This window comes from Triticum aestivum, chromosome 7B (genome assembly GCF_018294505.1).
Source record: "Triticum aestivum cultivar Chinese Spring chromosome 7B, IWGSC CS RefSeq v2.1, whole genome shotgun sequence".
NCBI classification, from domain to species: Eukaryota; Viridiplantae; Streptophyta; class Magnoliopsida; order Poales; family Poaceae; genus Triticum; species Triticum aestivum.
In genome coordinates this window covers 306,202,854-306,224,255 of record NC_057813.1, presented here as the reverse complement: position 1 = coordinate 306,224,255, position 21,402 = coordinate 306,202,854, and the positions used below count along the sequence as shown (strand labels likewise).

The 21,402-nt window shown below is 41.5% G+C and overlaps 1 protein-coding gene across 1 annotated transcript; it reads left to right on the top strand.

Moving 5' to 3' along the window:
- The first annotated feature begins 5,795 nt into the window (after positions 1–5,795).
- On the top strand, positions 5,796–9,964 carry LOC123156145 (nucleolin 1). Its single transcript, XM_044574319.1, has 15 exons — positions 5,796–6,125; positions 6,467–6,541; positions 6,619–6,735; positions 6,926–7,006; positions 7,085–7,171; positions 7,250–7,375; positions 7,448–7,540; positions 7,749–7,784; positions 7,859–7,950; positions 8,030–8,147; positions 8,556–8,647; positions 8,742–8,829; positions 8,912–9,003; positions 9,283–9,590; positions 9,758–9,964. The coding sequence occupies exons 1-15, from the start codon at positions 5,865–5,867 to the stop codon at positions 9,784–9,786; spliced, it is 1,695 nt and encodes a 564-aa protein (XP_044430254.1). The 5' UTR covers positions 5,796–5,864; the 3' UTR covers positions 9,787–9,964.
- Positions 9,965–21,402: the final 11,438 nt, after the last annotated feature.

Here is a 21,402-nt window from a genome sequence, read left to right as displayed (position 1 = left end):
ACTGGTTTTTTTCTTTTTCTATTTCTTTACTTTTTGTCCTTTCCCTTTTTCTCCTTTTTTTTCTAGTTCCTTTTTCGTTTTATTTTTCCATTCTTTTGTTTTATTTTCTCCCTTCTCAAATTTTATGATGTTTTTTAAATTACATGAACTATTTTCAAATCAATGATTTTGTTTTGAAAATAGATGAACTTTTTCAAGTGAACTTTTTCCCAAATTGGTGAACTTTTTTTCAAAGTCGATGAACTTTTCTCAAATGCAATGAACTTTTTGGAATTTTTTATGAATTTTTCTTAGAATCAATGAATCTTTATTCAAATCCGATGATTTTTTTTCAAAATCAATGTACTCTTCAATTTTGATGATATTTTTCAAAGTTGTGAACTTTCATAAAAATCAATGAACTTGTATTCAAACTTGATGAACCTTTTTCAAATCTGATGAACTTTTTTCAAAATTGATGAACTGTTTTTTAAAATTGATGAATATTTTTAAAGTTTGTGAATTTTCCTTCAAAAATGATGAAGTTTTTTCAAAATCAATGGACTTTTTCAAATTCACGATTTTTTTCCAAATAATTCGAAAATCGAAGTGATACAATAGGCGGCATTATGCAATGAATAACACGGCCGCGCTTGTTCATATACTGCTGGCGCTATCATGTATCGCTAGTGCACAATGGTTCTACTGGTTAAGTAATCAACTAGCCGAGTTCGATTCATGGACACGAGAGCTCCTATGCGATGCTTGTTGCGGCGAATTGTCGAGCGGACGCACATGCGCGTCTCTAGCTGGGCCAACCCATTTCCGCAATGCAGTGAAAAAATCCCAAAAAACACTGCTCGAGGGAGGGATCAAACCAGGGACCTCCTTCTATGTACGCACGAGCCTAGCCAACGGGATAGATAAGTTTTCTTGGTTTACTAAGGCGCGCGAAGCTAAAAGGTAATGTAGATCCGAACATTTTGTCAAATTCCGAATGCGAACATTATTTTGAAAAGGTGTTTTTTAAAAAGCGAACACTTTTCAAACTTTAGAAGAAAAACTAAAAAGCTTGAACCTTTTTTGAATATGTGAAAAAAGTTTTGATAAAATGAACACTTCTTAAAATCCCGATCATTTTTTTGAATTTAGAGAACAAAATTTTGAAATTGACAACATTTGAACATGAACATTTTTTAAAACACGAACATTTTTTGAATCTTGAGAACAAAATTTGAAACGAAGAACAAATTTGGAAGAGCAGACAATTTTTAAGCATGAACATTTTTTTTAATCTTGAGAACAAAATTTGAAACGAAGAACAAATTTGGAAGCGCAGACAATTTTTAAGCATGAACATTTTTTTGAATCTTGAGAACATATTTTGAAACGAAGAACAAATTTGGAAGCGCAAACAATTTCTTGAAGCACGAACATTTTTTGAATATTGAGAACAAATTTTGACACGGCAAACAAATTTGAAAAATCCCGAACAAATTTGGAAGTGCGAACTTTTTTGAAAATGTGAACAAAAAGTTGAAAATCTGGTACATTATATGAATTTCGAAAGTTTTGAACTTTTTGTGATACGAGAACAATTTTTGAGTTTTGACAACATTTTTTGGAAAACTGAACATTTTATGGAAACACAAACGAAAGTTGAGTATTTTGAAAAAAAAGAGGATAAAAGAAAAGGATTTTTTGGAAATCAAGTACATTTCTTGGAATCCCTGAATTTTTTTCAAATAGAAACGTATTTTGAAATCATGAACAAAATTTTGAAAGCAAGAACAAATTTACTGAATTTGTGAACAAATTTAGAAATAAGGAACATTTTCTGAAATTCCTGGACATTTTTTGAAACACGGATATTTTTTTAAAATTATGAATAAAATGTTGAACACGTGAACATTTTTTAAAATTTGAAACAAATATTTGAAAATGTCTAACAAAAGAAACAGGAAAAAACATAAACAAAAGAAAAATGAGAAACGAAAAAGAAAAGGAAACAAGAACAGAATAAAAAACAGGGAGAAAAATAAAAAAAGGAAAAAAGAAAATAGAGTGACCGGTCAAGGAACCTTCGGGAAAGGTCCCTAAAACCTTAAAACCGCTGGGAAACTTCTAGAAGATTCCTAAAACCGAAACCTTTTACGTACTACAGCTGGGCCGGCCCAAATTGCTGGCTCGCTGGCCGTGTCTATGCGATCAGGAATTTCCTATTCGCCGTTTATCTATACTACTATTAAACAATCAAACAAGAACTTCTTTAAACACACCCCACAAAGCGTACACAGATTCAATACCACCGCACGATTAGACCCACTAAAATCAATCTAACGGTTAGCCTTAACCTAAACCATTTTCTGTGTGCACTTAGCAATTTACATTGACTGACCGTACTCCACCATGGAGGAATATATGAAACTCCATGCCTGGGCAATTAGGAAACTAATAATCACGGGTGCATCCTATTCTAGGAAACTAAAACAGAGTGCATCCATCCTATTAGGAAACTAATCTCAGACAAATCCATCCTATTAAAAAACTTATCTCGGACGCATCCATCCTATTAGGAAGCTAATCGCGAGCCGCCTTCCGCCACCATGCACGCTAGCCACGATGGGGGAAGCGCGAGGAGCTTCGTCTTCCTCCGGGAACACACGTGTTGTCGCCCCATCGTCTTCTGCCTGGAGGCCAGACGCTCTCTTCTGTCGCTACTGCGATGACTCCATCCACGTCCAGGGCATGGTCTCCGGCAATCATCGGCATCCGCGTCGACTTCACTCCGTTCGCAACACCCACGCCGACAACAACCCACCACTGACGTCCTCCAAGTCCAAGCCGCCAACTGTCGTCGTCCCTAGGGCGGCACCAGTCTCGGCCATGGTGCAGGAGGTGTTGTCATTGCCGTTCCTGCCGTCGTCCTACTAGGCCGTCGAGGACCTCCTGCAGTTCTTCCTACGTGCACAGTCGAGGGCACCGAAGGTCTATCACAAATCAATCATGTGAACCTTTAATTCAGGGGTATTCTGCAATTTGCACGACTAATACTGCACTTTTGGCACTTGGAGGTGGGTCAGAAAATTTTGATCTGCAATTTCATCTATCAACCAATCTTCCTCTGATGCATTCTAGAAATAAAAAATTGGGACATGAAGAAATTGCTATTCCAGAGTTTAATTAATCATTAATTCCTTTGGGAAATACATGTGATCTAGAGGATGAAAATCATTCTCATATATACTCCCTCCGTTCCAAAATATAAGTCTTTTTAGAGATTTCAACATGGACTATATACGGAGTAAAATGAGTGAATCTACATTCTAAAATCTGTCTATATACATTCGTATATAGTTCGTATTGGAATCTCTAAAAAGACTTATATTTTGGAATGAAGGGAGTAGATATAGAAAGAATGGGACTCATTGTAAGAGTGTGTTTGTTTAGACCTGTATACTTACAAAGCGATTCCTATTTAGACCAAGATTAGAATTTGACTACATGCATAAGTTTGGCTGGTTGAGAAATTTGAATTCACTATCTCTCATAAAGTGTCTGTTCAGTGGGTGCACGTGCATTACATATTAAATAAGAATCATGGGGCTTCAAGCAATCTAGAATTATAGATTTGGGATTATCTTAGGTTGCCGATTGCTGTACTGAAAATATGTAATTAGATATGGCACATACATAATAATGCAGCGAATCTTGTCTTACAAAGTAGGATCAAGAGGGATACTGAAGAAGTCATGATGCGGAGTCTCTACTTCCCATGATTACTTCTCATATTCATGCCGGCTTCCTTGGGCTTTACTTCGTACGACCATATGCATTAAACTGGACCGTATCAAGAGGTAACGCCATCCCCTTGATTAGAATTGCCTTATTTGTGCTATTTGATCAGTGTGTGTTTTACGTACGACATTGCTTTACCTGGAATTAAGGTGGGTTGCGCCTGCCTAGGCACTAGCTCCAGGGATAGGTTGGAAATCATCTTGAACAATATTATTGCACCGTAAGGTAGTTTATACTTTTTTTCCTGGCTACACTCGAAGAGAAGACTACACTACAAGCCTATATTACTGCATTAATAAATAATTGCTGGTTTTATTTAAATGAGAATATTTTCCTGCGATTACTCTATGCAGCAACATAACTACTATTGTGTCTCACTTTTGAAATACATTTTGAGTGACATCAAACATTGTGTATCCATTTGATTTATATTTTTAAAAATATTTATTTTTTATATTATGTGAATTTCACCTGGTTTACATTTGAGACGTGCGTTGCGCGTGCATGCTTACTAGTTGCGGCAAGTTGTCGCGCCTTCGCACAGGGCGCAGCTCACCCTGGGCCGGCCCATTTGCGGTTGTTTCCTTTCTCGAGAGATTAAAAGCATAAAAAACGCGGGATTAAAAACTGTTTGGGTTAGGCCGCACTAGCCACCGCGACTCGCTCATGCAAGATAACAACAACGCAAAACTTACAGAAACACACAAGAACGACCAAACTTAAAACCAGTTCAAGGAATTTCAATAAACTTTTGTTCCTTCTACTGGTTTCTTCGAGTTTACTTCACTATCTTTTTCTGTTCTTCCATTTCCTTGTTTTTTATGTTCTTTTTAAGTTAAAATATTGTTCATAATTTTCAAAAAAAACTTGTGTCAAAATTTGTTCATGTTTTTGAAATAATATTCACATTGCCAAATTTTTGTTCACAATTTCAAAAAATGTTCCTATTTTCACATGTTTGGTTACAATTGAAACAGATGTTCAAATTTCCAAATTGTGTTCACATTTTGAAAATTTGTTCTCAATTTACAAAGTGTTTGGAATTTCGAAATTTGTTCATTGCTTCAAAAAAAGTTTTTGGAGTTTTATTCATGTTCTGAAAAATGTGCAAAATTTATAGTTTTGTTCACATTTTAAAAAATTGTTCGCATTGTTGAAAAATGTTCGGAATTTCCAAAGAAAAACATGCACACAAATTCTTGGAGTTTCAAATTTTTGTTCGCAATTTCAAAAAATGTTCATATTTTCAAAAAAAATGTTCTCACTTTTAATTTTTGTTTGTGTTCTGATTTTTTTTACAATTTTAGATTTTGTTAATTTTTTCTAAAAAATGTTCTGAATTTATAAATTTGTTCATTTTTTCATAAAATTTGGAGGTTCAGATTTCGTTTTTCCTTAAATTTGTTCAAAATTTTAATTTTATGTTATCATTTTTGGAAAATTTCTGTTACAAATTTGTTCGTAATTTTGAAAAACGTTCTCGGTTGCAACTTTTGGATTTTGTAGCAAAGATGTTGTTGTTGTTGCTATTAAAGTTCCGCTGCAAATTTAACCATGGAGCTAGTAGGGCGCTGTGGCTAGCATAGCACACGCTAGTCCACAAGGTCGCCGGTTTGAATCCCATACCTGCGTATTCCTTTTTCCGCCTTTCTTCATTAAACGAATGACAAATGGGCCGGCCCAGGTTCGCCACGCCTGTGCGAAACGTCTACATTTCTTCGCAATTAGCGTCACATAGGACTCTCATGCGATCGCTCGACAGGTTGGCGCAAAGAGCGGCAAATAGGGTTTTCCCATGGACACCACCTTTCTTTTCGCAGTTTTGTAATCTTTTTGTAGTTTCGAAGTTTTGCGGGCCGGCCCAAGAGAGAGCTGCTGTGTGCGCCCAACAGGAGCACTCGCAAAATGCTCTCTCATGGGCTACTTTATTAAGAGAAGCGGAATCGCAAAATCCCTCACAGCAGCCCAAGCAGTGCCAAACCTAGCTCGCACTCGAGGCTATAAAACACCTCTCGCAAACCCTCTCTAAAACCCTAGCACTCCGCTCCCCCACACTCCCTCCTTGCCTCTACGCCGCCAGCGGTCTTATGGGCAAGTCAAGCAAGAAGTCCGCGGCCCCTACAGTCGTGGCGCCGGCGGCCGTCCTTACCAAGGGGAAGGCCGGGAAGAAGCGCGAAGTCGATGACGAGATCGAGAAGGCTGTAAGCGCAAAGAAACAGAAGGCTGCGCCGGCAAAGGCGGTGCCCGGGCCCAAAGAGGCCGCCAAGAAGGCCAAGAAGCAGCCGCCGCCCAAGAAGGTTGAGAGCAGCAGCTCTGAGGAGGAGTCATCCGAGTCCGAGGAGGAGGAGGTATTGCCATCTTTGCGCGCTTCCTACTTTTGCTGTTTCCTCTCTGTTCTGCTCATGTGTGCTTGTTTGGTCAACATTTCGTGTATCATGGTTAATGTTCGGTAATTTCTGGACGTGGCATAGGTTCCGAGCAATAATTTTTTAACATCAGGTGGCAATCGACAATTCTCTAGTGTCAGAGTAGTAATCCTTTGGAAGCTAATTGCCCCGTGACAGATATATACATTATACTAGTGCGTGTATTTCTGGGGAATACTACTAGTACCCTTTTATGATTTCGTTTGTATTCACGATCCATGCTTCAGCACTAGTACATAAGGTACTGAGCTCTGTATTATCAGGTCCCTAAGAAGACTGCAAAGCCTGTCAAACACGAGTCTTCAGATGATAGCAGCGACGATTTCTCCTCTGACGAGGTATAACTTCACCGTCCCAACTCAAAGATGTCTCCATTTGACGCATCCTAATTATCTTCTTTTTCCTGTTAATTAAGGAACCTGCAAAGAAGCCTTCTGCTAAACCTGTGACCCCAGCTGCCAGCAACGGCTCTAAGAAAGGCAAGCCTGAGAGCAGCTCTTCCAGTTCTGAGGATGAGTCCGATGACGACGAGGTGAATATTTCACCTTTAAGGTTTTTTCTTCTTGCACTAGTTAGTTTCATTTTGAAGTTATTGAAACAAGTAAATTCGACTATTTTCACTTCGAAATATATTTTGCCAGGCCATAGTAGGATATTTATTCTATTCTCGTGGTTATGGTTAGTTTCTTAGCTGACTTAATGCCGGTCTCTCCATTTCCCAGAAACCTGCTGCTCTGGTAAAGAGAACACCAGTCATCGAATCTGACAGCTCGGAGAGTGACTCAGATGATAGCTCAAATGAGGTTAGTGCATGTGTGGTCTATTTTCTTGCTTTTCTCTTCTATGCATGTTTGCAGTGCTGTAATTGAATATGTCTTTAGGATGTTCCTGCCAAGTCTCCTGCTGCTGCTGCCAAAAAGGTAGATTCTTCAGACAGTTCTGAGTTGGAGAGTGAATCTGAGGATGAGGTATGCAGTAATTATGTTTTTGAAGTCTTCATTGGTTGTTTCATTAATTTTAGTGACATATTTTCTCAAACTTTGTAGGAGAAATCAAAGAAAGCCGCACAGGCCACCAAGATAGCTCCTGCAGCTGCTAAAAGGAAGGAGGGGTCCAGTGATTCCTCAGACAGTGATGAGAGTGATGAAGAGCCTCCCCAGAAAAAGCAGAAGGTTCTACTGCTTGTTTCTATTCATTTTTCGTCACTAACTTTGTAGATTTTTCGTCACATTTTTCCTCCACAGGATGCTGCGAAGGTTGCTCCTAAGTCTGCCAAAAAGGACAGCAGCAGTGATGATGACAGTTCTGATGAAAGCTCTGATGATGAGCCTAAAAAGGTAAGCTGGGGATTTCAGAAAATTTAGAATGTTGAGAATACTAAATTCAGAAAATTTAGTATGCTGCCGTCCAGCTGCTACAAGGAAGGAGTCCAGTGATTTCTCATATTTTAATTTTATCTCTTATCTTAAGTTCTTTATTCTTCCAAGTTTCCATCTGAATTGGCATGACCGCCCTAATGACATGTTTTTGTGTGAAACTTTGCAGGAAGTTACAACTGCTACAAAATCACAGAAAGAAGAGGTATAACCTGTGCACCTGATTTTATCCTGTAGCCTTTCATGTACATGTGATGTATGTTTTGATATATTTTACAGCCTAAAACTCCTGCTAGCAACAAAGGTCAGGCAACAGGGTCGAAGACCCTTTGGATGGGGAACCTTTCCTTCAATATTGAGTATGATCAAGTGTAAGTTCCCTGCAGCAGCTATGTTCATTATTATTGTTTCAACATTCATAATTGTTAATGTTCTTGTTTCTGTTTACAGGAAGCAATTTTTTGCACAAATTGGAGAGGTTGTTGATGTTCGCCTGGCAACCCATGAAGATGGCCATCCCAAGGGATTTGGTCATGTTGAGTTTGCTACGGCTGAAGATGCTCAGAAGGTAAATGTTTCTCTTGTATTCCCTCAGCTCATGTTAATTGACGCTGAAACAGATGTATCTAGACATATTTCAGTGCTAGATACATCCGTTTGAGCGTCAATTAATATGGGATGGAGGCAGTATTTGACATCAGTTCCTCTTTATGTTAGTTTTAGAATTTATACATCTACCTTAGTAGATACGCTTCTTTGCCCTTAATCTATAGGGCGCGTGATTTCTCAGTCCTAGAGTTTTCACTGCTATAACGAGATTCTGTTTTCAAGTACTGGTTGTTTTTGACAGAAATATGGTACATTTTCAACCACACGGGTACCAATTGATTCTAGATATCCAAATTTGTATACCACTTCATCAGCAACAAAGTAGACACATTACTTCCGCTAATAAATCTCCGTTTCTTTTCTTCAGGCGCTTGATTCCTTGAATGGTGGAGATCTAATGGGCCGTCCGGTCAGACTTGACATGGCTGCTGAAAGAGGCGCAAGCGCTCCTCGCACCAGGTACTGTGAATATGATCACTTGAAATTAAACATTTATTTGAATTCCTCTGAAAGCTTTATTTCTCTGTATGTTTAAATTTTTGTGTGACTGCAGGGATGGTGGATCTTTTGGAAAACCAAGTGGAGGTCCCAGCCTCTCAGTATTTGTCAAGGGTTTTGATTCATCTCAACAGGAGGATGCTGTAATTTCTTGGTTATCTTGTCTCACATTTTTGTAGGCAATTGTGTGGCTACCTTTTCTGAGTTCTTCATTGTGAATTCTAGATTCGGAGCTCTCTTCAAGAACACTTCTCTAAATGTGGAGAAATCACACGTGTCTCAGTTCCGATGGATTATGAGAATGGTGCAAGCAAAGGGTACTTCAGCGCTAAACCTTCTCTAAACATTGTATCTTTAACAAGAACACTAGGCAAACATGAACATATTTGTTACAAGGGTCCTGTCGTTTTGATATAATTAAAATAAACAACCTGGTCTTATCCTAATAGTGTTTCTAAATTGACAAATCAAGAGATACTTTAGCGCAAACATTCTTTAAACATTATATCCTAAGTGAATTAAAATGAACAACCTGGTCTTATCCTCAGTGACCCTTGATAATAGTGTTTTGTGTATGTTTTATGTGAATTCTGCAGGATAGCTTACATGGATTTTACCGATGAGAGTTCCTTTTCGAAAGCACTTGAGCTTAGTGGATCTGACCTAGGTGGCTGCAACTTGTATGTTGCTGAAGCTAAGCCTAAGGGTCAATTTGGTGGGGTTGGTGGTCGATCTGGTGGCCGAGATGGTGGCGGCAGGTTTGGCCGGTCTGGTGGTGGCAGGTTTGGCCGGTCTGGTGGTCGTGATGGCGGCAGTAGGTTTGGCCGGTCTGGTGGCCGTGATGGCGGCAGAGGAGGCGGCCGAGGCTTTCAGAGCAGACAGAGTGCTGGCACAGCTAGCGCAGGTAAGAAACCAGTCCCGTCGAGTAACAAAAATATAACTTGTTTGTTGCATGCTAGAAACTTATCGGTATAGCGTGGAAAAGACTAGCGTGCAAACTTTGGTTGGTTCTTTCTCCGGAGTCGTATAGATTTGCTAACTAACTCTTTCCTTGTACATTATGCCTTGCAGGGAAGAAGACCACATTTGGTGACGATTAGGAACTGTTTTGAGCCACAAAATGGTCTGATGCAACTGCCGCGTGTCTAGACGACTGTATCCCCGTGTTTCCCATTGTCCTAGTGGACCTAGTATCATTTGTCTGTAGTATTTTCTTGCCGCTATATGTTGTAATGCCAGAATTCTACTATATATGTTACACCTAGTGTTTTTTTGCTACTTCCTCTATCCAAGTATTCAAGACTAGAAGTGGTCATGCATCTCCTATAAAATAGCCAATCATTAGTACCAAACAAACCAGTGTCCCTTGATTCTGATGATTAATGCAGTCGAAATTGAAATTTCATGCAATTGGTGGCTCATGCATGGTGCAAGCTTCATCTTTAATTAGAGGGAGAGATTAACTGAGGCTCTTCTCTTATAGCCCGAGCCTAATCTACACGAGCCATGTCGTGATTTCTTCCTCCTGATTCTATTTTTTCTTTCTTTCTGGATTCTAGCTCCATCCATCTCAGCTTCCTGTTTCCTCAATCTTCCTCTTTCCTAGGTCCGATGAAGCAATATAATTTTGAACCATACCTTTACAAATCTGAGGACCCACTCTAATCTTCTACCAGTACGTGGGCAATTGTTTGTACTGATGGCAATTGTTTGTACTGATCGGCTTACTCCCTCTCGCCCTTTCTACGTCTTCCTCTTTTCAATCTCTCTTCTTTCCATACTACGTCTTCCTCTTCTCAATCTCTCTTTCCAAATTTCTTTCCATATCGTAAATTCTTCCTTATTTCCCTTCAATTCCTTCAGAAATCCAAATACTTAGCCAAGTGTGTTGGGTGAGGACTTGGGTGGAGGTGGAAGCGGAGGCGGTGGTGCTGGGCGGAGGTTGTATCGGCAATGGTGGCCTCAAGGGACTTGAGCTTGCTCTCCGTTAATGAAATACTTAGCCAAGTGTGTTGGGTGAGGACTTGGGTGGAGGTGGAAGCGGAGGCGGTGGTGCTGGGCGGAGGTTGTATCGGCAATGGTGGCCTCAAGGGACTTGAGCTTGCTCTCCGTTAAGGGATAGTGTTCGAGAGCCTTGTATGTGTCTGACGGGTGATGGATAGTTAGAAAGCGAGGGCTCGACAAATTGTCCATACTTCCAATGACCAGCGGGTGGCCTATGAAGAGAAATTTGCGAAGGGCAAGGACGGAAACATGATTTTGGTTCCTGGCCGAGATACTCGGCCCTTCTTCCAATGGCTAGCCATGATTGGGGGATCACTACCTATTCTCGTTAAGGTGGCCTCAACTGAAGATATGGTAATCAAAACTGAGATGAGTACATGCCCTAGATGAGATGAGTTTCATGGAGTTTGAAGCTTGTGTCACATTCCTGGGAATGGGGAATAGGCCGGCATTTCGTGGTATTCTAGATCTCCATAAGGAGGACCCCGATATTTTATTTTTGTCGGAGGCCTGATACGTCTCCAACATATCTATAATTTTCTATTGTTCCATGCTATTATATTATCTGTTTTGGATGTTTTATATGCATTAATATGCTATTTTATATTATTTTTGGGAGTAACCGTTAATCTAGAGCCCAGTGCCAGTTTCTGTTTTTTTCCTGGAGTACAAACGGAATAAAACTTTACGATAATTTTGCTTGGACCAGATGACATCCACGGAGCTTGGAGAGGGGGTCAGAAGAGTCCTGAGGGCCCACAAGCCCTCAGGGTGCGCCCTAGCTCACCGGAGCTTCGCCAGAGGTGCGAGGTCAAGGCGGAGCTCGTACTCGGGTGTGGGAGCTCGAGGTCAATGGCGTCGGGCACTGGTCAACGAGCTTGTCAGGGATGCGTGCGGCAGGGAAGCCCTGCTGGTTTGGTCGGCCGGCGACGAGGCTGGCGAAGAGGCCGTCGGGGTCACGGAGCTTGTGCGCGAGGAGAGGAGTTCGGGGACTCGGGCGCGCGAGACTGCAGGGAGCCCCAGCTGGTCGAGGGACTTGGCGACGCGGACGCTGGGGTTGGGGTCCTCAGCCACGGGGTGTGGATGGAGGGGCTCGGGCTCCTGATTGCTGCTCGGGGTGGCCTCCGGCCAAGCGGACGACGGTGCACGGGCGGGAAGGAGCAGAGGCGAAGACTCGGACTCCTGCTGATCCAGAGAGCGAGGGAGGCTACAACTGCTGTGGTTGGGCGGAAATCAAGGGAATTGGTCGGGGAGGATTTGGATCGGGAGGAGATCCCGAGGGAGACAGGAGAGGGGTCGTTGGCTGGCGGCGGCGCGATGGGAATCGGTGGATTGGACAGGTAGGGGCTAGGTTCATCTGCTTAAATAGGTAGGTGGGATGGAAGGGGCAAGTTTTAGACCCTCCGATCAAAATCGGGTGGTCTCGGATAAATAGGTTAGGATGCCCAAACAATGAACTGAAGATAGTTTAGGGTTGGGGATGATCCGGACGCGCGTAATGACAACCCGGTTCGGGTTCGGGGAAGGTTTCCGGACGCGCGTGAGGGGGTATGTGCATTGTGCATAGAGGGTCAAACGGTCGGACAACAAAAGAACGGTTGGTTTGAAAAGGTCAACAAAGACGAGGAAGAAGCGGCAACTACGAACGGTCCACAAGTTTTATGAAAACATGCGGATGACGCGATGATGAATGCAACAAACAAATAAAACACACAGCAACAACGAGAAACATGGAAGGCGTGTGGAGCGTCGATCTCGAGATGTCACAGTGCGTGTCATAAGAAAACGACACGGTGGAAGTTGCATGGCAATATATCTCGGAATGGCTATGAAAATGCCATAATAGGTAGGTATGGTGGCTGTTTTTAGGAAGGGTATATGGTGGGTGTAATGCACCGGCGAAAGTTACGCGGTACTAGAGAGGCTAGCAATGGTGGAAGGATGAGAGTGCGTATATTCCATGGACTCAACATTAGTCATAAAGAACTCACATACTTATTGCAAAAATTTATTAGTTGTCGAAACAAAGTATCACACGCATGCCCATTGATAAAGGCGGGGTGTCCCGATCTTTCGATGAGATGATAACTATCGATTTGGTGGAGACGACTTTGACGATCCGACTACAAACATGCACGACGTTGCGCCTTAGCAATCGCTAAACCAATCTCCTGAGGTTATTGACCACGCCAGAGCACGATCAACCTGACCATGAAGGTCTATTCCTGCAAGCAATCAAAGAACGAGCAAGAATATGATAAAAGCAATCTGAATATTGCGAGTATATATGAAGTATTGATAAAGGTGGGGATCCGTAAGCGGTCTTGGTCTGGTCGTTGGACACAAACGAAGTACACGAAGTTGCAATGGCTAACTTTTAACTAAACAAATCCCAAGGAAAAAGCTACTAGATGGATATACTTATATAGGAGCAAGGGTTGGCGGCCTAGGAGGTGGGAGGACGTCCCAAGGCAGCCTAAAACTAACCCTAGGTTGTACAAGGCCAATGGGCCCAAGTGGAGGTGATGCAACACCTTTGGACTTGTTGTTTGACTCGGATTCTGCTGCAGCGTCTGATTGTTTCGTCGATATCTCAATGCTCCGGATGAATTTGAAGGTGAATCCAATTGTGCTGGAAAGAGCACAAAATCTAGAACCCAACAAAAAAAGAATCACCCAATTCGGAGTCCGTATGAAAAAGTTGTTGGTGTTTTGAGTCAGGTATGTCTGTGCAGTCCGAATTTGAGTCCAGAACGTGAGAGACTTGGACTCTATCTTCTCTTGGCCCAAAAGTGACGCGAGAGAACTTTTTTAACATCACTTAAACATCTCTTTCTCCCTTATCTTCATATGTGAATTGTACAAATATCCCATACACCTATAATTAGACAAAACACAAAAGTGTGTGAAGTATTTTTGTTCTGGATAACATAAATAGATTATTGAATAGTTTGCACTAGAAATCACCTGACAAATATGCATGTATGCAATATTTTTGGTCGTATCCAAGGTAGTCATGTCCTCATCACCCATAGGGGAATAGATTGGCAGGAAAAGACCATCGCTCGTCCCCAACCGCCACTCATAAGGAAGACAATCAAAAAATAAATCATGGTCCGACTTCATCACGTAACGGTTCACCGTACATGCGGGAATCACAAACCTTAACCCAAGTATTTCTGCCAATCCACAATTACTCACTAGCATGACTCTAATATCACCATCTTTATATCACAAAACTATTGCAAGGAGTCAAATATATCATATTCAGTGATCTACAAGTTTTATGTAGGATTTTATGACTAGCCATGTGAATGACCAATTCCCATCAACTATCTATATAGATATAAGTGAAGTATGAGAGTTTAATTCTTTATACAAAAGATATGCCCACGCTCTAACAAATATAAATGAAGGAAAAGAGCATTCTACAAATGGCGGTTTTTTATGTGTAAATAAACAGGCAATCCAAACTTCAAATGATATAAGTGAAGCACATGAAGCATTCTATAAAGCCATACTCAAAAGATATAACTAAAGTGCAAGGAGCATTCTATAAATCAACCAAGGACTATCTCATACCAGCATGGTGCATAAAAGAAAAAGGAAAAATAAACACAAAAAGTGCTCCAAGAATTTACGCATATAATGTGACAAATAAAAATATAGCTCTAAGTAAAATTATCGATGGTCGTTAGAAGAAAGAGGGGATGCCTTCCGGGGCATCCCCAAGCTTAGTTGCTTGGGAGTCCTTATTACCTTGGGGTGCCTCGGGCATCCCCAAGCTTAGGATCTTACCACTCCTTATCCCTTCATCCATGGTGGTCTCACCCAAAACTTGAAAACATCAATCACACAAAACTTAACAAAACCCTCGTGAGATCCGTTAGTATAATAAAACAAATAACCACTTTAAGTACTATTGCAAACCCATTCATATTTTGTTTTTGCATTGTAGATACTTTATTATAACTTCTCCATGGCTTATACCACCGAGAAATCGATAGGTTCATCAAAACTAGCAAAACAATGCATCAAAAACAGAATCTGTCAAAAACTGGACAGTCTGTTGTAATCGGAATATTCACCATACTTCTATAACTCCAAAAATTCTGAAAAATTAGGAAAAATAAAAAATTTGTATAGCAGTACTCTGTAAATATTTCAACAACTTTTGACATTCCAGTAAAAAATGTAAATTCATGCGCTACAGCCAAAGTTTCTGTTTTTCTACTACACATACCAAGCAAGCAATCTAATCATCCTAAATGCAAATCTTGGCACATTATTTTTATAACACAACGGATTTGTACAAGGGGATAATTATTTTTGTTGAAAAGTTTCTGTAGTTCAAGATTTGCAAAGTTTCGATGGGCATGAACAAAGTTCAAGGAGCTCCCCCACTTCAACATTGCTCATCCTTCTTACTTCCACTTTTCTTTTTGAAAAGTTTTAGGTTCCCCACTTTATTTATTTTTGGTTTTTAAACTTTTTAAAAGCACAGGACAGAATAAAACGACTCTCTAAAACTTTCAGGTTGTCTCCCTGGCAGCGCTTTCTTTAAAGCCATTAAGCTAGACATAAAGTGCTCAAGTAATGAATCCACCCGGATCCCAAGGTATATCAAAGCCAATTTTAATTAACAATGAATTTTAATTTAGTAGTGAGCACAAAGCAACATATATCATGCAATGGCGAAGTCTAACTCTCTTCCTATGCATCGACATGTCATAAAAGAACAATTCATTCACATCAAGTAAAGGCCAATACAATAAACAGTTTCTTGCAATTTTATCGCATTGGAAACATAGAGAGGTGGAGATGTAGTTCCTCTCTCATAATAATTACAAGTAGAAGCAGCAAGCACATGCATATTATATCTATCAAAATCATCATTTGTAATGGTAAAACGCAACCCATCAATATAATCCTTAATAAGCGCAAACTTCTCCGGTATAGTGTAGTTGGGAGAATTCAAATGGATAATATGACTATCATGCGTGGGTGCAATAGCAACAATTTCATTCTTAACATAAGGAACTATAGAAGGTTCATCTCCATAAGCATAATTCATATTGACATCATGGCCACAAGCATAGCAAGCATCAATTTCAACCAAAAGGGATATTTCAAACAAATCCAAGGGATCATAGCAATTATCATAGCAGTCATTCTTCGGTAAGCACGAAGGGAAATTAAAAAATAGTTGATTTTAAGAGTTACTATCATTATAAGGTGGGCACGGGTGATCAATCGCTCTTCCTCCTCTTGTTCTTCGCTCTCCTCATCATCTTTTTCATCCAATGAGCTCACAATGTCGTCAATTTTCTTCTTCCATAGATTCCTGCAAATATTAGTCTCTTCTTGGACAGCAGAGACTTTCTCAATAAACTCATTAATATCGGCATTATATTCATAATTCTCATAACAATATTTTAGTATGGCATAATTCTCAGGTCTGTAAACATCATCATAAAGATTTTCACACTTTTCATACATAGATTCAATTTCATAAGCACCCTTAAAAGCAATGAATTCTTCTATTCGTTCCACATCATAGTAATCATATACACCATTAGCATAAGAAGCCAAGGTTTCATTATCATTAAATTTACATGGAAAGGGAAGGTGTGGAGCCTCCATACTAGAGCAACAAGTATAATCATATCTTCGGCATAAATTCCAAGCATACCAATGCAACATATGAATTTGATCCCACAATAGTTTCCCTTTTAGACTCAAGCAATAATCCCTAAAGTATTCACGTTGATCCAACGTGTCTCCCATTATCAAGTTGAATGGGGTTTTCTCAGGATTATCAAAGTAGTGTTTAAATTTCACACATAGCAAGCATCGAGGGTTTTAGGAGGTTTCCCATCTCCATAAGTAGAAAGTACACCTATTTTTTTGGTATTTCGTGTTCCATATCCATAACTAAAGAAAGAGACCAACTTAGAACAGCAAATAAAATCTACTTAGTGATAAAGCAAACAAGCACACGCGAGAATATTCACCCCACGCTATTGCTCCCCGGCAACGCGCCAGAAAAAGGTCTTGATAACCCACAAGTACATGGGATCAGTTGTAGCCTTTTTCGATAAGTAAGAGTGTCAAACCCAATGAGGAGCTAAAGGTAGAACAAATATTCCCTCAAGTTCTATCGACCACCGATACAACTCTACGCACACTTAACATTCGCTTTACCTAGAACAAGTATGAAACTAGAACACTACTAGGGAAAAGCTTATACACAGAGACTTATCAGTAGCGCTTGTTAAAACAAAGTGCTACTGCTATGTAACAGCAGCGTGGGATGAAAAAGCACGCTACTGCTACACAAATAGCAGTAGCGCCGCCAGGCTTGGTATAGTAGTAGCGCCCTTCTAGGAATAGCGCTACTGCTAACAAGATAGTAGCAGCGCATTTTAAGGCGACAGTGCTGCAACTAAGAAAAGGAAAAGAAAATAAAAAAGGAAAGAAAAAATAAAAGGAAAATTAAAGAAAAAGAAAAAATGAAATAAATAGCAACAACGCGTTTTCACGAAAGCGCTATAGCTACATTAGCTATAGCGCTTTTTCAGGAGCAAGCGCTATAACTAACTTATCTATAGTAGCAGCACATTCCATCAAAAAGCGCTATAGCTAAGTAGCTATAGTGCTTGTTGGGAAAAAGTGCTACTACTAAGTTTGACTTGCCCCTGCGCGAGCGTGCCTCCTTCCCCCAATTCCCCATTCTTCTCGCGTCTCCCCGACCTCTCCCTCACCGTCACCGGAGCCGCCACCGGAGCCGTGCGCCATCGCTGCCACAGGAGCCGTGCACCCTCTACGCCCCCAGAGCCACCCTCGTCCCCTCGTCGTTGCCCCTGCCTTCCTCGCCATCATCGGAGCCGCTGAAGACGCCACTGGAGCCACCCTTGACGCCTCCGCGCCACCGTCTGCCCTGAGCACCTCCCCTCAACCGTTCCCCCGAGCCACCCTCGACTCCCTCCTCTCTATAAGCCCCCACCCCTCCTCTCTAGGTTAATTTATTAGGTGAATTTAGTTATGAACCCTGGGAATTATCTAGGTTAAGTATGTTAACTAGGTAGGTTAAGTAACTAAGTGAACTAGCTAGGTTAATTTGGTTCATTAGGTTAACTAGCTAGGTAAACTAGGTTGGCTAGGTTAGAGCAAAAAATTGGCTTAGAGCAAAATTTTAGTTAGGACAGTAGGTTTAACTAGGGTAGTAGGGTTTAGAGCAAAAATTTAGTTAGGGCAGTACGATTTAATTATGGTTTTTGTTTTCATAGATGTTTTTTAAAAGAAGAAAATGAAAAATGTTGCAGCAGTGCTCCTAGCAGTATATATAGTGGTACTAGTAGATGTTAATTAGGTTAGGGCCGTAGTGGTACTAGTAGATGTTAATTAGATTTTTTTAGTTAGGGCAGTTGGGTTTTACTAGGTTAATTAGGTTAGCAGTGTTGCTAGTAGTAGTGGTACAGTAGGTTAATTATGTGAAGTTAAATGAATGACCTAAATGAATGAAATTAGTAGTTAACTGAATTTTTTAATTCCATCATTATAGAGCACTAAAGTTAACTGAATTTTGTCCTATTAGTTTCAAACTGAATTTTTTTCTAACTTAGTTTTTGAATTAGATGTTAATTAGGGCAGTAGTGTTTAGTTTAGATGTTAATTAGGGCAGTGGGGCAGTAGGGGTTTTTTCATTTCAACATTGAAGTGGTTCGATTGTGCCCAAGTGGCCTTTTGTTGTTTGCAGGGAATGAAGCTGAGTGGCCTATGTTTTGCTGAAATGTTGTTTCATTTCCGTTCCGGCAAATTTCAGGCGCTCGATTTGTCCACTTTGTAGCACAGGTCATGCCAAATTTTTCCATGAATTTCGGCATGACTTGTGCTACAAACTAGGACATATTGAGTGCGCGGGATTTGCCGCAACGGGAATGAATCAACATTCCTGCAAAACATAGTCTCTTTTTATGTCATTATTCATTTTATTAGGTCTAGAATTAATTGACTAGATTTAATCATAGGAAACATGGCTAGCGATGATGAAGGACAGGGTTCTGGTGATTGCAACGTCTACGAGGCGGCAGACGCCTATTTGAACCTTCTCGAGGAGCAATGATTGTTGTGGGGCCCACCTGTCACATCCAAGACTAAGGCCGACATCGAGACCGGCCCCGAGACTGGCATTGAGTTTGAGACCAGCGTCGAGATTGGCAAAGCCGGTATAGAACCAAAACCAAAGAGGATATGACGCCCAAACCAGCTCAACACTACTAGACTGGTGGTCACGGAGGTGGACTCTAGCAATTTTGAGCCAAAAGAGCCTGCGGAAACGCGGGCATGCTACGACAATCAAATAGGCTGCATCATACGGGCAATCGCCACCATCAATTATGAGAAGTTAAAGAAGATACCAAATATGGAACACTCCCTCCTAAGGAAGCTGCACCAGGTATTCTTGTTCCCGGGCCGGGATGAAATCAAATATACTAATCTAGATAAAGAGCAGGTAATGAAGAAGATAAACAAATGTGCCATGGGCAAGTTTAGCGGCGCGTTGTCCACCTGAAAAGTAAGGGTGAAACATCAGATCATCGTAAAAAAGGAACCCTACTCTGAGATTGTAAAGGATAATCCAACAATTACAGAAGAGCAGTTTGAAATATTCAAGAAGGCTTGTGTTGCCAAAGCTGCCAAAGAAAAGTCGGAGTACATGAAGTGGATTCAAGAGAGAAACATGGGGTGACACCACCTTGGAAGCCGTGGTTACGCTGGAAAGAGGCCCATATGGGCCAAGGAGGACGCGAAATGCGAAAGTCTGGGGATCCCAGACCCCTTGGTGGAGTTCGCCATCCCGCAAGAACGTGATGTCATCAGGACCCGGTACTGTTGGGACCTAGTCAACAAGGTTTTCGATACACACGCGGTCACCAAGGAGTTCATGAGGCTACTGGTAATTATTAATTTACCCCCTAATTTTAGCTTCTAATCAATTTGACTGCACATTTAGTCACATTTTAAATGATCCATGTTCCTTTTGCAGAAAGAGTAGCATAGGATTGCGGCCAAAAGCGACTCGCCGTCTGAGGCGTTGGCGAGGCCCAAGTGGGACACCCCATTCAACCGGTCCTTGAACATATTAAAAGGACTCCCAGTGGACACTCGACCATCCTATGGACGCGTGCACAACCTCGAAGACGACGCCACATGGAAGAAGTACTACCGTGAGAGCGCCAAGGAGAGAAAGGAAAGACGGAGGTTAAATGAAGAAAACATCGACAAGAAGGTTGAGATTGTGGTTGATAAGAAATCGGCTGAGACAGTCAAAGCAGCGGTAGCTGCCGCAAGAGAGGAAATGGTAGCTTCGTATAGTGTCTTGGTTCCGGCTATCGTCAGTTGGACCAAGGAAAATCCAGATAAAGAGGCAACAAACTTTCCCCTTTCCAACTTATTCGAGAGTAGCTCGTTTAGTGCACCAACTCCTGCACCTGCTGCCGCACCCGCTAGTAGCCTGTCCTCCATCTCTGGCATGCTCGGCGGGGCTTCGTCTTTGGCTAAGCTCGACGCCCTCATGGTACATGTCACACTGGCCCCTCTTCAAAATATGTATAATCTCCCGTTTCCGTTGCCTTTTGGATGTCTCACGTCGCACACATGTCTTTGCAGGCCGATGTAACCCCGTGCACCATACCGTACACCATCAGCGGCCAGAAGGTGGATGTGTGAAAGGCGACGATAGTGAAGCCGAATGAACAATTGTTCCACAACCAACCGATCCCCCCTAACGTCTTCAAGGTTTCTGTGGCCAGTGTCAAACCGGGCCACGAGAATGTGGTTCCTCCGACACTAGGGGGAGATGACAACGAGACCCCGCGGTGGCTTGGTGATTTCAAGAGTTTGGTCCTGTTGTGGCCATAGAGTCTGCTTCATCTGGAGACGGCCGGGAGCACACCCACAACCACGGAGCCTCAGCAAGGTATGAACACCAACACCCCACCTACCCAATTAGCGTCACCTATCATGCCGGGTGATAGCGGATGGCGTGAGGAAGAGGCTCCATTAGTGGCTGATGACATCGTCGCCGTCGAAGAAGCAATGCATGATGCCATCGACGAGGATGACGATGACCCTCTACAGTATCTCAATACCGGCGCCTATGACGATTGAGGATTGATGGCTCAGCAGTATGAGTACTTAAGGTTTGAGCGTGATGAGTTGGTGCTTCAATTGCCGGAGGATGAACGTATTATAGGCTCACTTCCAGTAGCAAAGAAGCATATGAAGAGACTGAGGAAATGCAACAAAGGTGCTTCTATGAGCCAACCGCCTCCACAGCCTCGGGTTGAAGACCATATACCTGTCATGGGTGCAGAAAAATACCATATCCCCGGTGATCTAGTGTCTGAGTCTTCCACAATTTTAGCAATTTGGATCACGATTAGAAGATCTTTTGTCATTGTAGGACCTTGACTTGGAGCTTCTCTATTGCCTCTATTCTTGTAGAACTTGTTGAAGTTCTTCACCATTAAGCTCAATTCTTCATTGAAGACTTGTTTTTCACTTGATGTGGTAGGAGCATCACATGAAGCTTTATAAGCACCACTATAATTGTTGTGAAGCTCTTCCTTATCCTTGAGTGACATCTCATGAGCAACAATTCTCCCAATGACTTTGGTTGGCTTGAGATCTTTTAATTGGGCATCATT